This window comes from Microcaecilia unicolor, chromosome 3, assembly GCF_901765095.1.
Source record: "Microcaecilia unicolor chromosome 3, aMicUni1.1, whole genome shotgun sequence".
NCBI lineage: Eukaryota > Metazoa > Chordata > Amphibia > Gymnophiona > Siphonopidae > Microcaecilia > Microcaecilia unicolor.
Window position 1 is genome coordinate 486,257,575 of NC_044033.1, and position 16,271 is coordinate 486,273,845.

Here is a 16,271-nt window from a genome sequence, read left to right on the forward strand (position 1 = left end):
AGTTCCTCTGCAAGTACCTGCTTGTGATGGGAGCTGAAGGATTGAGCTCCCGGAGGACAATTTGGTGGCAGGGAGGCCAAATTCAGGGCGTATCCGCACCGCACTATTTGGAGAACCCACTGGTCGGAGGTTATGAGAGGCCACCTTTGGTGAAAAAATTTTAACCTCCCTCCGACCGGCAGATCGTCCGGCACGGACACTTTGAGGGCGGCTATGTTCCCGTGGATCCAGTCAAAAGCCCGTCCCCGGCTTTTGCTGTGGAGGCGCAGGGGGCTGCTTAGGCGCACGCTGTTGACGAGAACGAGCGCGCTGGGGCTGTCCCTGTGCCTGACGAGGCCTTCGGGCAGGCTGGGTGAACCTACGCTTGGTAAAAGCATAGGGCGCAGCCTGCCGGGCCCGGGAAAAACGTCCACCTGCTGAGCTGGATGCTGAAGGCGCCCGGTGGGAGAGCTTGTCGAGAGCGGTTTCCCGCTGATGCAGTTGGTCCACCAGCTGCTCGACCTTCTCACCAAAAATATTATCCCCCCGGCAAGGGACGTCAGCCAGTCTCTGCTGGGTGCGTTTGTGCAGGTCAGAGGCACGCAGCCATGAGAGCCTGCGCATCACTATACCCTGGGCCGCAGCACGAGATGCCACGTCACAGGTGTCATAGATACCCCTGGACAGGAACTTTCTGCACGCCTTCAGCTGCCTGACCACCTCCTGATAAGGCCTGGACTGCTCCGGCGGGAGCTTATCAACCAGGTCCGCCAGTTGCTTCACAGTGTTCCGCATGTGGATGCTCGTGTAGAGCTGGTAAGATTGGATGCGGGTCACGAGCATAGAAGATTGGTAGGCCTTCCTCCCAAACGAGTCCAGAGTGCGAGACTCCCTCCCCGGGGGCGCCGAGGCGGTATCCCTCGAACTCCGTGCCCTCTTGAGAGCAGAATCCACGACCGCCGAGTCATGGGGCAATTGGGGCCACATCAACTCTGGGTCCAAGTGGATTCTGTACTGGGACTCTGCTTTCTTAGGAATAGTGGGATTAGATAATGGTCTCATCCAGTTCCGAAGCAGTGTCTCCTTGAGGACATTGTGCAACGGCACTGTGGAGGACTCTCTAGGTGGTGATGGATAGTCGAGGACCTTGAGCATCTCAGCCCTCGGCTCGTCCACAGAGACCACGGGGAAGGGAATGCATATAGACATATCCCTAACAAAGGAGGCAAAGGAGAGGCTCTCAGGAGGCGAGAGCTTCCTCTCCGGTGAAGGCGTGGGGTCAGAGGGGAGACCCACAGACTCCTCTGAGGAGAAATATCTGGGGTCCTCCTCTTCCCCCCACGAGGCCTCTTCCTCGGTATCGGACATAAGCTCATGTAGCTGAGTCCTTAACCGGGCCCGGCTCGACGTCGAGGCACCAAGGCCTCGGTGTCGTCGAGCGGTGGACTCCCGCGCCGGCGGGGACGAAGCTCCCTCCATCGACGTCGACGGGGACTCCACCTGTGTGGCGGTCGAGACCGGCGCCGCAAGCGGCGGCGGTGTTGAAGGCCTCGGCACCGGGCTAGAGCTCGCCGGCGCCACAGTCATCGGCGCCGAGGGCGCAAGCACCCCGGCGCCGGCACAGTCTGGCACATCAGCCCTTCCAGGATCCCCGGAAGGATGGCTCGGAGGCACTCGTCCAGGCCCGCTGTCGGGAAAGACGGGGGGGCCGGTAGAGGCGTCGGTGCCGGAAGCTGCTCGGGTCCAGGAGACTGCACCGAAGTGCTGGGACCCTGACGTGTCGTTACCTCCACTACCGAGGGGGACCTTTCCTCTCGACGTGGACGCTTCTGCGTCGGCTCCTCTCCGGCACCGAGGGCCGGGCGCACCTATGGGGACCGATGACGGTGCTTTTTCTGTTTTTTGCGGTGCCCGTCATCGGCGCCAGGTGGAACGGAGGAGGAGGAGGTCGATCCCCCTCGGTCTCGAGGGGCCAGGTCGGACAGGGTTCGGTCCCGAGGGCCATGAGTAGAGGGAGTGACCGGGACCGATTGCCCACGCGGCCTCTCACCCCTACCCTCACCGGAGGACCGGCGGGCCGACGGGACCTGTGCTCCTGGGGTCGATGCCATCGGTGCCGATTTCGCGGACAACGATACCGGTACCGAAGAACCGGGCCGTCGATACCGATGCCGTTGAGGTCGACGTCGAGGGGCCGGTGCAAGTTCCAAAAAGACGGTCCCGAAGAACTTGCCTCGCAACCTGAGTCCGTTTCCGGAGACCAAGACACAAAGAACACGACTTGATATTGTGCTCCGGCCCGAGGCACTGGAGGCACCAAGCGTGGGTGTCGGTCTGCGAGATAGGCCGGCCGCACCGACCACACTTCTTAAATCCACTCGGGACCTTCGAGGACATCGACGGAAAAATCGCGTCGGCGAAGTTAAAGTCGTCGATGGTGGCGGTAAATCACACCTCGAAAAATAAATCGACCGCGTGGCCACAAGGCCGCAATGCGACGCCCCAGCTAGAAACGAGGGAAAAATTAAGCGCGTTCTCTCTCTCACTTTTTTTTTTTTTAAAAAAGGATAAAAAGAAAGGCTTGGAGCGCGTGGCAACAAGAAACAGAAAATTAACGAATTCGCGAACGCGACGGTTTTCCGGGGCTGACTAAGAGAGAGCGGCGACGCACGACTCTCTCCAGCGCGGAAAAGACTGGCGGGAACGGTCGCGCACGGCCGGGAAGACGGCCGCACATGTGCGGTGGGCGTGCCCTGCGTGCGGACCGCCCGCGAAGCTTCTTCCGGTTGGTGGGGGCTGCCGCGGACGTCACCCCAGTCACCCTGCTTGTCCTCGGAGAACTGCTTTTACCACATTCTCTGGCAACGAATTCCAGAGTTTAATTACTTGTTTAGTGAAGAAATATTTTCTCAGATTCGTTTTAAATTTACTGTTTAGTAGCTTCTTTGGGTGCCCTCTAGTCCTAGTATTTTTGGAAAGAGTAAATAAGTGATTCACATCTACCTGTTCCACTTCACTCAGTAATTTATATACCTCTATCATATCTCCCCTCAGCAGTCTTGTCTCCAAGCTGAAGAGCACTAGCTGCCTTAGCTTTTCCTCATAGGGAAGGTCTTCCCATCCCCTTTATCATTTTCGTCTCCCTTCTCGGCACCTTTTCTAATTCCACCGTATCTTTTTTGAGACGTGGTGACCAGAACTGCACACAGTATTCAAGGTGTGGTCGCACCATGGAGCGATACAAAGAAATTATAACATTCTCAGTTTTGTTTTCCATTTCTTTCCTAATAACTCCTAACATTCTATTTGCTTTCTTTGCCACTGCTGCACATTGAGCAGAGGGTTTCAACATATCACCAACGATGACACCTAGATCCCTTTCTTAGTTGGTGACTCCTAACGTGGAACCTTGCATGACGTAGCTATAATTTGGGTTCCTTTTTCCCATATGCATCACTTTGCACTTGCTCACATTAAACGTCATCTGCCATTTAGACGCCCAGTCTTCCAGTCTTGTAAGATCCTCTTGCAATTTTTCACAATCCTCTTGCGATTTAACAACTTTGTACCATCAGTACATGTAATTACCTCACTAGTTATTCCCATCTTTAGATAATTTCTAAATAGGTTAAAAAGCAGCGGTCCCAGCACAGACCCCTGTGGAACCCCACTATCTACCCTTAGAATACTGACCATTTAACCCTACTCTCTGTTTTCTATCTTTTAAATAGTTTTAATCCACAATAGTACAATGCCTCCTATCCTATGATGTTCTAATTTCTTCAGGAGACTTTCATGATGTACTTTGTCAAATGCCTTTTGAAAATCCACCTACACAATATCGACCGACTCACCTTTATCCTTATGCTTATTCACCTCTTCAAAGAAATGTAGTAGATTGGTAAGGCAAGATTTCCTTTGACTAAATCCATGTTGGCTTTGTCTCATTAATCCATGCATATGTATACGCGCTGTAATTTTGTTTTTTTAAATAATATTCTTTACCATTTTGCCTGGCACCGACATCAGGCTCATCGGTCTATATAGTTTCCCATATTGCCTCTGGAACCCTTTTTAAAAATTGTCGTTACATTTGCCACCCTTCAATCTTCCAGTACCAAGCTTGATTTTAAAGGGGTAAACAGTTTTAATATAAACAAGCTTTATTTATAATGTTTGCAGTACAGATCAATGAATTACTGATAAGTTGAAGTTTCAGAAAGTCATATGGACACCAGAACTAGCCATAAGGTTTGTGCAATTTTTATTTTTAAACTCCATTTTATTGAGCAACAATATAGGGAAATATGATACAACATGAAAAGCAGAGCTCCCATTACGTGTTTGGGGGGTGGGGGGGGAGGAGTACGGATTTGTCAGATGATGGAAGCATCAACCTCAGGGAGAGGGATAAGATGGTCAGGGGTGCACAGTTGCAATGCTTTACCTGTTAGCAGCCATGTGACTGAAGTACTGATAACACGATTGCACATACTGCATTCTCTAGCTGTCAGAAACGACCACTCCTCTTCCCTCCCATACCATGCGCTTCTCCCACCCACTCCCGCGTTATGCAGCTAACATGGCCCTGTGCTAATGTCTGCCACACCCAACTAGCACTCATATGCGAATCTGTAACATTCACATGTGTAAGTGCTAGTATTCTGAGCTTGCAAATTGGCATATAACTTTAGGTGCCCTGTTATAGAATGAGAGAGATGTTTTGCCATATGCATTAAAGGTGACCAACTTCTATAACAGCTTTAGAAAGGTATCCTACGCGCCGTTTGAAATTGGATAGCTGTTGTGATAAAAATTTACATTTAGAATCCCTAAATGAACATTTTGCAGAGGGCCTTAGAACAAAGAAGTAAGGTGGGGCATCTCCCCCTATTCTAGGAACAGGATCACCTCAGAAGATCCAGGAGAGGAGGATATTGAGGGATCCCTTTTCTTTACCTCTTTCTTGATGTAGCAGCCCCTAAAGGAGAGTTTCTAGGTCAATTCTAACTCTTCCTGGGTAATCTTCCTCTTACCCTCCACTCAGTCTGCGCTCATATCCTCTCTGTGCAACCTTCCTCTACCTCTCCCTTCCCTCATTATCTATGGTCCATTCTTGTGTTTACCCTAACAGCCTCTTCTACATAGTCTTCTTTCCCTCCTAATGCTCTCCTTCCAGACCAGATTCATTTCAGAATTATATTCACTCCCCACTACTCCCTTCCTTGATCACCCATTCCCAAGACCTTTCCCCCCTACCTTCCTCATCACACTCCTTTGGCCCTTTTCCCCCCCCCCCCCCCCCGGTCCATCCTTATATCCTCCCCTCCCATCCTCCTCCTGTCAGCCCTTAAAACTCATATGGACAGACATCTTCAAGCTTCAGAAAACTTCAAGTCCAATGCTTGGCTAGGTCAGTTGAGCAGCATCAATTATTCCACACATTGTTGCTGAACTATATGGGGCCTGTGAACCCCGTTTTCCATCATAGGTTTTCAGGTCCCACAGAAACCGATGTAACCGATTTCAGTTCATAGGCCCCACGGTGAATTTTGCTAATATTAGAGCTACAGTGCAATTGCTATTCGTGGATCTCTCTAGGGTTGGCTGGTACTGATCAGTTAGCTTTGTCCTGTGCTGACTTTTACTGAGCATGCAATAACATTACCGCTGCAGCAAAGGTGGGCTGCAGGGCTCCCTTCTTGCTTGGGGACCCTCTCTGTCTTGGTGAGGTTGCCTTGGCAAAAATTTACACCACTTGTTTGCTGTACTTATAATACCACATTTCAACTTACCTGATTTTCCTAATATTGCAGATGTAATGGGCTTTGAAGTTAACGGCTTTAATCCTAAGGAAGTAGATGGCTGTTCATCAACTGTCAGATCTAGTTGACGCCTATTGCTTCTGGTGCGAACCACAGTGGCTAACTCTGCTGCTTTTCCATTCATCTGAATAACAGAGTGTTTCTGTGCCAAAGAACGTGCAGGTGTAGTAACCGGAGAAGAGGTAACAGTTTCAGTCGTTGGCAGAAATTTTATTAATTTTTTCTTCCTTTCTGGGCTGTAGATTAAAAACAAAGTCTGTAATTTGATGATATTAGTATGAACAACTCTTTTGTCTAGATTAGTGGTTTGCAGATCTAGCCAGCTGAGTTTTCAGATTTTGCCAAATAATTTATAACATCACTATCCTAATACCTTCTGTGTATTATGATTTAAATTTATTTATGGTGCTTTGCAAAACTATTCAGTGTCTTGTACGTTTTTCACATTCTGCTCTCAAAAAACACAATTAAAATACATTAAAATACAAGGTTAATTCATGATCTACTCAAAATGTTCTACACTTTGTGCAAAAGAAATATTCAAAAAAGTAATTAAGAATAAGGAAACAAAAAAGTTTTCATTTGAAAGTCTTCACAATCCTTGACACAATAATTAGTGGAATCCCTTTTTGCACATCTTTCTTGGCAGAATAGCTCAAACTGGATCATCTATAGACTGCCATCTTAATTTAATATGAACATTTATATTCCACTTAAACAGAAGTTCAAAGTAGATTACAAAATAAAAAGCTACGTCATACAATCAGCATTATATTACTACAAGACAATATCTCAACAAATATACAGGTAAATACTGACGGATTACAGGAAATTAGAAAACCATGGGATAGAAGGTAATGTGCGTACACTTACCTTTAAGGCATTTGACAAAGTACCTCATGAAAGATTCTGAGGAAATTAGAAAGCCATGGGATAGAAGGTAATGTCCTATCGTGGATTAAAAACTAGTTAAAAGACAGAAATCAGAGATTGAGGTTAAATGGTCAGTTCACAATGGAGAAGGATAGATAGTGGGGTTCCCCAGGAGTCTGCCCCCCTTCAACCTCAATCCATGTCCTCTTAGTTCTACCGCCTTCCCGTCTCCGGAAAAGATTCATTTTCGGATTAATACCTGTCAAATATTTGAATGTCTGTATCATATCACCCCTTTTTCTCCTTTCCTCCAAGGTATACATGTTCAGGTCAGCAAGTCTCCCCTCGTACGGTTTGCAACGCAAATCCCATACCATTTTCGTAGCTTTTCTTTGCACTGCTTCCAGTCTTTTTAGTCTTTAGCAAGACTGAACACAATACAAGTGGGGCCTCACCAATGACTTGTAGAGGAGCATCAACACCTCCTTTCTTCTGCTGGTTATGCCCCTCTGTACGCGGCCTAGCATCCTTCTGGCCACAGCCGTCGCCTTGTCGCATTGTTTCTTCACCTTCAGATCCTCCGACACCAACACCCCAAGGTCTCTCTCCTGAGTCGAGTTTACTAATCTTTCCCCTCCTATCCGGTATCTCTCTTTTGGGTTTACGCACCCCAAGTGCATCACTCTACACTTCTTGGCATTATATTTTAACTCCCATATACACATAGGAGAAACCATTGTACACTAATTGAGTTACTTATTTTGTATTTAGTTTTTATATTTGCTGTGAATAACATATCAAAAAAGTGATGTTGTTAAGAGTGCGCAGTAAAAACATGCTGCTACAGCTGGGCTGCTAAAAAGCAACATGAAGTAGTCAAACATCATTATTATGATCAATGTTCTCGTCAGTGAAACCATCTAACAGTTGTATAAACTGCGAAGAATCACACACATATGATGTGGCTTGATCCACAAATTTTTTCAAAGTATGGTCCAGATATTTTGACAATGGCTGTAATACCGAGTCCCGGGTAGACACTATAGGGCGAGTGGGGGGGGGGGGGGGGGGGGGGGGTGTTCTCTGTGGATCTATGGATTTTTGCCACGAAATACATATAGGGTATTTTTGGATTGGGGTGACATAGGAACCGTTGCTCCTTCTTGAACAAAACGCCATCCAGTACCGCCCTATCCACAAATTCAGCAATCATCTCCTTTATTCGTCCCGTAGAATCATCCGCTATACATTCATAATATTGTGGCTGTTGAAGATGACTTAACCCTTCCATAATGTATTTCTGCGTATCCATCACCACAGTGGATCCTCCCTTATCCGCTCTAACTATAGTTGTTTATTATTAGTTAACTAGTAAAAAAAGGCCTGTTTCTTGCTGAAATGAAACGGGCGCTAGCAAGGTTTTTGGCGGAGTGTGTATGTTTGAGAGAGTGTCTGTGACAGTGACTGTGTGCGTGAGAGAGAGTGAATGTGCAAGTGTGTGTGTGTGAGACAGAGAGTGGGTGCAAGTGTGTCTGTGAGAGAGTGTGTGTTTATGTGAGAATGAGTGTGTGCGAGTGTGTGTGTAAGACAGTGAGTGTTCTTCGCTTTCCCCCTCTCAGGTCTGAGGACCCCTCTTCCCCCCCCCTGTCTGTGGTGTGAGGACCCCCACTCTCTGTGCTCTGAGGGCCCCCCTCTCTCTGTGGTTTGAGGACCCCCTTCCCCCCTCTGTGGTCTTAGGGTCCCGCCTCCCCTGCCCCCCCCCTGCATAGTTCACCTTCGATAGAGTCGATGCGGGTTGCCTGTACCAATGAATCTTCCTATTTAGCAGCAGTGGCAGGCAGGCAGGCTTCAGAGTAGGCTATAGTAGTGAAGTCAGGGGGTTAAAATAGGTTTTGTTGCAGGTTTTTGGTGTGGGCACGCGGTTTGCAAGCCCCTTCGCCCCCCCCCCCCCGGCGATCTCACCCGACCCACTCCCCCCCTGGCGCATAACGAAGCCCCTCCCCCCCGCCCACATGAACCCCCTCGGCACCCGCAAATGCTAACTCTGTGGCTGCTGCTGCTTCTCCTGTTCAGCAGCAACAGCCGGAACATAAAGAAACAATTTTTAAAAAGTTGTTAAAAGTAAAATGCACCTCTGCAGCTGCTGCTCCTCTCCCTTCTGATGTCGCTGCGCTCCTCCGGGGTCTTCTCCAGGGGCAGCGTCGTAAGGGGAGAGGAGGAGCGGCTGCAGAGACGTCAGCTGTCTGTTCTCTTTTTTTTGTTGTTGTTAGTGTGGGAGAGCAGGTCGGCGGTATTCGGGTCAGCTGGCGGCAGGTTCGGGAGGGCGGCAATGTTGGGGCGGTGGTATTGTCCTCAAATGGGCGGTAGTTTCGGGAGGGCGGGAGTGTCGGGGCGGCGGTTTTCTGCTCAGCTGGGCGGCATGGGCGGTTAGGTTACGCGGAGGGGGACAGAGTGTGGGAGGGGCGTGAGGTGTAACGTCACTGATGGTGCCTCGTAGACCACGGATCCACGGTCCCTGGCACAGAACGTTGGAGGTGAGAATTATATTATAGGATTGGCGAATACAACCACGTTTGGCATTTGAAAGATTATTCCTACAATTAATTCTATTATTTTCAATCTGGACTAAATCACGGAGGACCAATCTCTGAAAGGCTGCTATGGAGGCGTCGATCGGACCTGGGGGAACTCATCTTGACCTACAACCTGTATGGTTCCGTTTAACTTCATCTTCAGATTCACTTTGTTTAGTCCCAAAAAATAACCGGAGTCTAAGCTCTCTAAAGAACCTGAAAAGACCTTGACGTGTTGCAAACCCATCATGCCTAGAATATCCTCTTGATCAGATGTCAACTGACATTTCGATATGTTAATTACATTGCTGCTTTCTTCGTTTTTTTCAGTTTGCTGGCTAATTTTGTTGATTCTATTTTGGGATCGCTTACCACCTCTTGTCTTTGTTCTGTCATGCGTAAAAAAGAACTAGGGAGAGTGTTTTCCATTTCCTGCATATTACTAGGCAGCACCTCCTTACTTTTGTTTTTTAAGGGTTTTTCTTTTCTCCAGTCTTCCTCCCCCGAAGATCCACTAGATGACATCTTAAAATTGACTCTTCTACCTCCCCTTAATCTTCTGCCCCGTCCCCGTTTGTCCATCCAAGTATATACATAGCCCTTAGTATAATCATATTCGTCTCTTTTGTATTTCGCTATTTTTAATGCACGTTGTTCCATCCGATATACCTCTATTTTCTGATTATGTTCACCATATTGTTTCTCAAATGTCTATCTTGAATTGATTTGATACTATCGATTTTTTGTTGTAAATCATCCTGATGTATTTTAATCTCATCTTGTAGTGCATCCACTGTGAGTAACATAAGATCCAACGAATATTGCGTGATGACAGAATTCCATTTAGCCGCATACTGATCATTACCCAGAAATCTGGGTTCTTTATTCATATGTAGCCTGCGGGGTACCCGCTGAGCATGAATATATTCCAACAATGCGGCTGAATGTAATTCCACCCTAATTAGTGTTTTATGTATCCTGAGCACCTCATCCCACCCACAAGCCGGAGATTGCTGTGCATCTGAAAACAACCGGACACCTCCTAATAACTCAGAGATGCGGTCACAGATGTGGTAAAAGGGGGCCATGGTGTGCGGCAAACCAGTGCACCGATGTCAGTGCAGGGTCCCTTTTACCACCAATGGAACTGTTATTTAGTATGAACAATGCTCATGGTTTATTTTAGATGTATATATTATATAAAGTACAACAGCAATTGTTTTCCCAACCCTCCTCTAGAATTGCTCTTGCTTATGTCACATGTGCTAGAGATATGCATTCATTCAATTTGTTTGGACACCTTAAAAAAAAAACATGAGCATACATAATTGATTTGGGATGTATTAATAATGAATTCACAAATATACAATTTCTGCATATTAGCATTTGTTTTATTTAACATGAATGTGTAAAAATAACCACAACAGCCCAACGTAAACCAAAATTTGTATGAAGTCCACATTGCTACTACTTGCATTCATGGCTCGATGTGCCTCAGTTTTATATAAGGATATTTCTGCAAAAAAAAAAAAAAAAGGAAGCATTTAGCTATCCATTACTTTCCTTTCCTTGAATTCTGTAAGATGAGTCCAGGCAAGAGACAGAGAACTACAGCTTCTCCCATTAAGTCTTCACTGGCATGGGCTCTGGGTAGCTGGAAATGATCCCAGTATACTAAGCTACAAGAACTTATGATCATAACTCTATACCAGTGGTTCTCAACCCAGTACTCACTGCACACCCAGCCAGCTGGGTTTGTAGGATATCCACAATGAATATGCAAGAAATAGGTTTGCATACCAAGGAAGCACTGCAGGTCAATCTCTCATATACATGACAGGCTAAGTGTGCCTCAAGGACTGGGCTGAGAACCACTGCTCTATACCTTACCTGAAACTCCAAAACAGGAGGGAAACCAACTCCATCTTATGTCCCTTAATTCCTAGTCCCTAAGGGACAAAGATTCAATTTCCAGGAGTCCCAGTAGTCCCTTCCCGGGTCTGAGAGAATCAGGACTGCATATCAGGCCTTTCATCTGAAAATAAACCTTCCAAATACTACTGAAGCCCTTGCCCTCTCGGGAGATTACTGTGCTTATCTAGAAGGATTGAAAGGAAATTAAAAGGTAACTGAATTTCTCATTCCTTATCATCCTGCCAGACCAGCTCAGGTATATGAGAAGTACTTAAGCTCTCCTTAAATCCACGCTGAGGACTGCTGCTCCACTGGCTTGCAGGTTCAAATGGTAATGTTTGGTGAATGAATAGGAGAACCATGTGACCACCCTGAAACTTCCTTCTTGGGAAAGTTCTTGTACTTTTCCTAGGACAATGTCTGAACCGTGGTCACATAAGCAATTAAGTTCTCTAAAAATCACAATCATGTGGGAATAAGCTGATTCAATTGACTTTATAATTAACCTTGAGAATTTTCAGGCCACCTTACTCTTGGGATAGTCTCTAAATAAACCCAACAATTTATTCAATTTTCCTGATTGGTTGTGACCTTTGGACATAAGAATAGTTCTTTCTGAACATCCAAGAGGTACTCACACCTGTGCAATCTGCTTTCTGAAATGCTTGAAGTGAATTGGCCTTGTTCTCCAGTTACTGAAGCCGAATCTGTCCAGCCATGATCAGGGCACAGACTGTAGAATTCTGACCAGCACTGGCCTTGATTCCCAATTACTGGTGTTGCCATTTGATCACTGCTAAGCTTATTATTCCATGCCTTCTATACAGGATTCCTTTGTGTTTATCCCATGTATTTCTGAATTCCATTACCATTTTTGTCCTCCAGGTATATACCACTCTCTCTGTGAAAAAGTACTTCCTAACATTATTCCTGAGTTGGCACCTCTGCAACCTCAAACATGTCCTCTAGTTCTACCACCTTCCCTCTCTGGAAAAGGTTTGTTTATACCATTCAAATATTTGAATGTCTGTATATCACCCTGTCTCTCCTTTCGTCCAGGGTATACATGTGCAGGTCCTCTTTATTTATCCATAGACGATACAGCCTCCAAAACTGAACATAATAATACATGGATATTCAGCACCGCTATCCGGGTTCAGCCCATTGCTGAATGTCCAGGTCTAAAGAACCTACAGCAGCTGGCGTTTAAAAAAGATTGATCACTGCCGGATAAATATTTTGGAGGGAGGGGGAGGTACGTTTCTTATTGTGTATAGAAGGAAACTAGCTTCTACGTTGTATTTTTAAACAGCAAAATATGAAAAATGTAGAAAGGCATCAAGATTTTTACAAGATACTTTAAATGATAGAAGATATAGACAGTAAACTCAGGCCACATTACCTACTCTTATAGAGTGTAACCAGACACTGGACAAGAGCAATGAAAATCCCATGCCTGGAGTTGCTTGGCACCATCCCCAATTCTATAGCTGAGTAGCTCTCACCCCTGGACTCTGAAGCTCAAATCCTGTTTCTACTGTGGCTATATGTTCTTATGCACAAGGTAGTAGAGAGGGTTTACTGGAATCAGCTTTCCCCTGCCTTGAAAGTTTCTACCACAGTGCCATTCAGGAGGGGAGGTGGGCAAGGTCCCCAGGCATTGGCCCTGAGGCATCAGATGAGGGAAAGTGGAAGGATATATGGGGGCAAGCTGAACCTCCTGAATGCACATTGCTTGTTCTGCCACAGCTAAGGCAACTGGCAACTAGCATCCCTCACGAAACCTCTAGCACATCATGGATTGATCTAGGAGAAAAGGAAGCATTACAAATGTGACCAAACTATGTTTTACTATATCCAAGTTAAAATTTGATCCTGTAGCAGAAAAATTACAATACCTTGATGCTGTACTACTGGAAACAGAGTTGCTTCTGTTTCTTTTCCGTCTGCATCTGGTCACTGTGCTCCTCTTGTGAAAGCGCAGAGCAGATTTATAATCTGTTATTATAGAACTAATGCGTTCCTCAAAAAACGCAGACAGGCGCAAACTCATGCTGTAAATCTAGTGAAAGAAAAAAATACAGTAGTATGCTACATGAATTTGGATTAAACCAAGATACATATCTGTAGCATGTGTTCTTCATAGAAAGCAGAATTCAAGCCCTCACAAATGGGTGTTATCATCTTGGTAAGGGAAAAAGCTCCCACAGCTTAGAATAATTTGTAGCAGCTTTCTGACATTCCGCTGTGCATGCGCACCATGTCCCATGCTGTATAGCTGTGTAAAGGAGAATCGCTGGGTGGCTGGAGGGGGGCAGGGGAGAGAGGAGAATCACTAACACTCTCTCTCACAGACACACTCGCACGGTGCTGCCAACCACGCGGGGGGGGGGGGGGGGGGGGGGGGGGAGAGGCAGGGGGTCCTGAGACTGGAGGGGAGGGGATCCTGAGACCAGGGGGTTGGGAGGGGGGAGGTATCTCTGTCACACACACACTCTCTCACAGTCAGTGTCTTTCTCTCTCTCACAGTCTCTCACACTGTATCACATTCACTCTCTATGTCACAGTCACTCACACACACTCTCGGTCTCACACACACTCTCGGTCTCACAGACAGTCTGTGTATTGCACACATACTCTCACACTCTGTCTCACACACATTCTCTATCTCACAGTGTATCTGTGTGAAACATGGGTGTAGTTTGACTGTTTCATTTGGGGGGGGGCAAAGGATGGGGCGGATCATATTAGCATATTCATTTGCATATATATATATATATATATATATATATATATATATATATATACAAATGAATATGCTAATATGGAGGAAAGATACACAATTTCTCTTTGTGGATTAACTTTTCACCTCATCTTAAATGGATGTGTGTTAACATGTATGCAGTGATTTCTGAGAAATAGCAGGCACCATACAGGACATTCATCTTCTGATTTTGGACACCATGTCTCAACCCACAGTAAATTATTAAATTCAAACATCTCAAAACACTCCCCTTTCTGCATGCACACATGATTAGCAGCACAAGCTTAATTTCACCCATTTCAGTTTTGGTTTTATGTGTTTCTAGTGAATTCTAAAGCAGGGATGGACACCCACGGTCCTCAACCCAGTCAGGTTTTCCGGAGGACCCCAATGAATATGTACGAGACCTATTTGCATGCACTGTCATACATTTTCACAGAGGAAATACTGAAAACCTGACTGGGATGCAGTCCCCTACAAGGCTGAGATTGCCCACAGTTTCTTTAAAGTGACCCTGCTTTTATCTAGCTTCTAGAAAGCGAGAATTCAGTGTCCATACTCATTCAATCTTCAGTTTCTCCCATAACTGCTAATAAAGGGGGCCACTTATGATAGCAGTTTTGTGGTGAGCTGTTTCTGCCCACTGAGAACTTAGACTAGCAGATTAATTCACACATAGCTTTTGGCCATTGATAGTCCAATTTGAACCCGTGGTCTGAAGACGAAGGCTCCATATATACTAGCATGCCTGTAAGTCATCCAGTCCTATTCACTCTTGAACAGCAGTGGTTAGACTAGAGAGATCTCAATGTAAATCCATCGAGTAGAAGGTGCCAAATCTGGGACAGATACTTTTTTGGGAGAAGTTACAATTATGCTGAATACATCTATAGAGCTAGCTGTCTGTTTCTCTGCTTCTACCCCACAAGCTGCATGAAGCAAGGCTGAGTCTTACTGTGAAGTTTCCATCTTTTACCCAATGCTATTCTTGTTAAGCATTTTTCTTCTTTAATAAGTTATTTTTATTAAAGACTAGTAAAAAAGGCCCGTTTCTGACACAAATGAAACGGGCGCTAGCAAGGTTTTCCTCGGAGTGTGTATGTTTGGGAGAGTGTATGTGAGAGTGACTGTTTGAGAGTCAGAGTGAAAGTGTGAGTCCAATCCATGCTCCTCTGTCACCTGGCCCCTCCATTCATCCCTATCCAGCAATTCCCCTCTTCCTGAGTCCTGCCCTTCCAATCCATGCCCATCCATGCTCCTTTGTCACCTGCCCCCTCCATTCATCCCTATCCAGCAATTCCCATCTCTCCCTGAGGCCTGCCCTGCAATCCATATCCATCCATGCCCATCTGTCCCCTCCATTCATCCCTATCCAGCAATTCCCCTCTCTCCTTGAGGCCTGCCCTCCCAATCCATGGCCATCCATGTTTCTCTGTCAGCTGCCCCCTCCATTCATCCCTATCCAGCATTTCCCCTCTCTGCCTGAGGCCTGTCCTGCAATCCATATCCATCCATGGCCATCTGTCCCCTGCCCTCTCCATTCATCCTTTTCCAGCAATTCCCCTCTCTCCCTGAGCCCTGCCTTCCCAATCCATGGCCATCCATGTTTCTCTGTCACCTGCCCCCTCCATTCATCCCTATCCAGCATTTCCCCTCTCTGCCTGAGGCCTGTCCTGCAATCCATATCCATCCATGGCCATCTGTCCCCTCCATTCATCCCTATCCAGCAATTCCCCTCTCCCTGAGTCCTGCCCTTCCAATCCATGCCCATCCATGCTCCTCTGTCACCTGGCCCCTCCATTTTTCCCTATCCAGCATTTCCCCTCTCTGCCTGAGGCCTGCCCTGCAATCCATATCCATCCATGGCCATCTGTCCCCTGCCCCCTCCATTCATCCTTTTCCAGCAATTCCCCTCTCTCCCTGAGCCCTGCCCTCCCAATCCATGGCCATCCATGTTTCTCTGTCACCTGCCCCCTCCATTCATCCCTATCCAGCATTTCCCCTCTCTGCCTGAGGCCTGTCCTGCAATCCATATCCATCCATGGCCATCTGTCCCCTCCATTCATCCCTATCCAGCAATTCCCCTCTCCCTGAGTCCTGCCCTTCCAATCCATGCCCATCCATGCTCCTCTGTCACCTGGCCCCTCCATTTTTCCCTATCCAGCATTTCCCCTCTCTGCCTGAGGCCTGCCCTGCAATCCATATCCATCCATGCCCATCTGTCCCCTCCATTCATCCCTATCCAGCAATTCCCCTCTCCCTGAGTCCTGCCCTTCCAATCCATGGCCATCCATGCTCATCTGTCACCTGGCCCCTCCATTTTCCCTATCCAGCAATTGCCCT

At 46.8% G+C, this 16,271-nt stretch overlaps 1 protein-coding gene across 1 annotated transcript in view; it reads right to left on the reverse strand.

The window, feature by feature from the left end:
• Positions 1-16,271, reverse strand: part of PHIP (pleckstrin homology domain interacting protein) — an 863,049-nt gene that overhangs the window by 43,263 nt on the left and 803,515 nt on the right. The window contains exons 36-37 of the mRNA XM_030199061.1: positions 13,063-13,226; positions 5,775-6,040 (exon numbers count right to left, since the gene is read on the reverse strand). Of these exons, the coding sequence (XP_030054921.1) occupies positions 5,775-6,040; positions 13,063-13,226 (430 nt within the window). The remainder of the gene's footprint in view (positions 1-5,774; positions 6,041-13,062; positions 13,227-16,271) is intronic.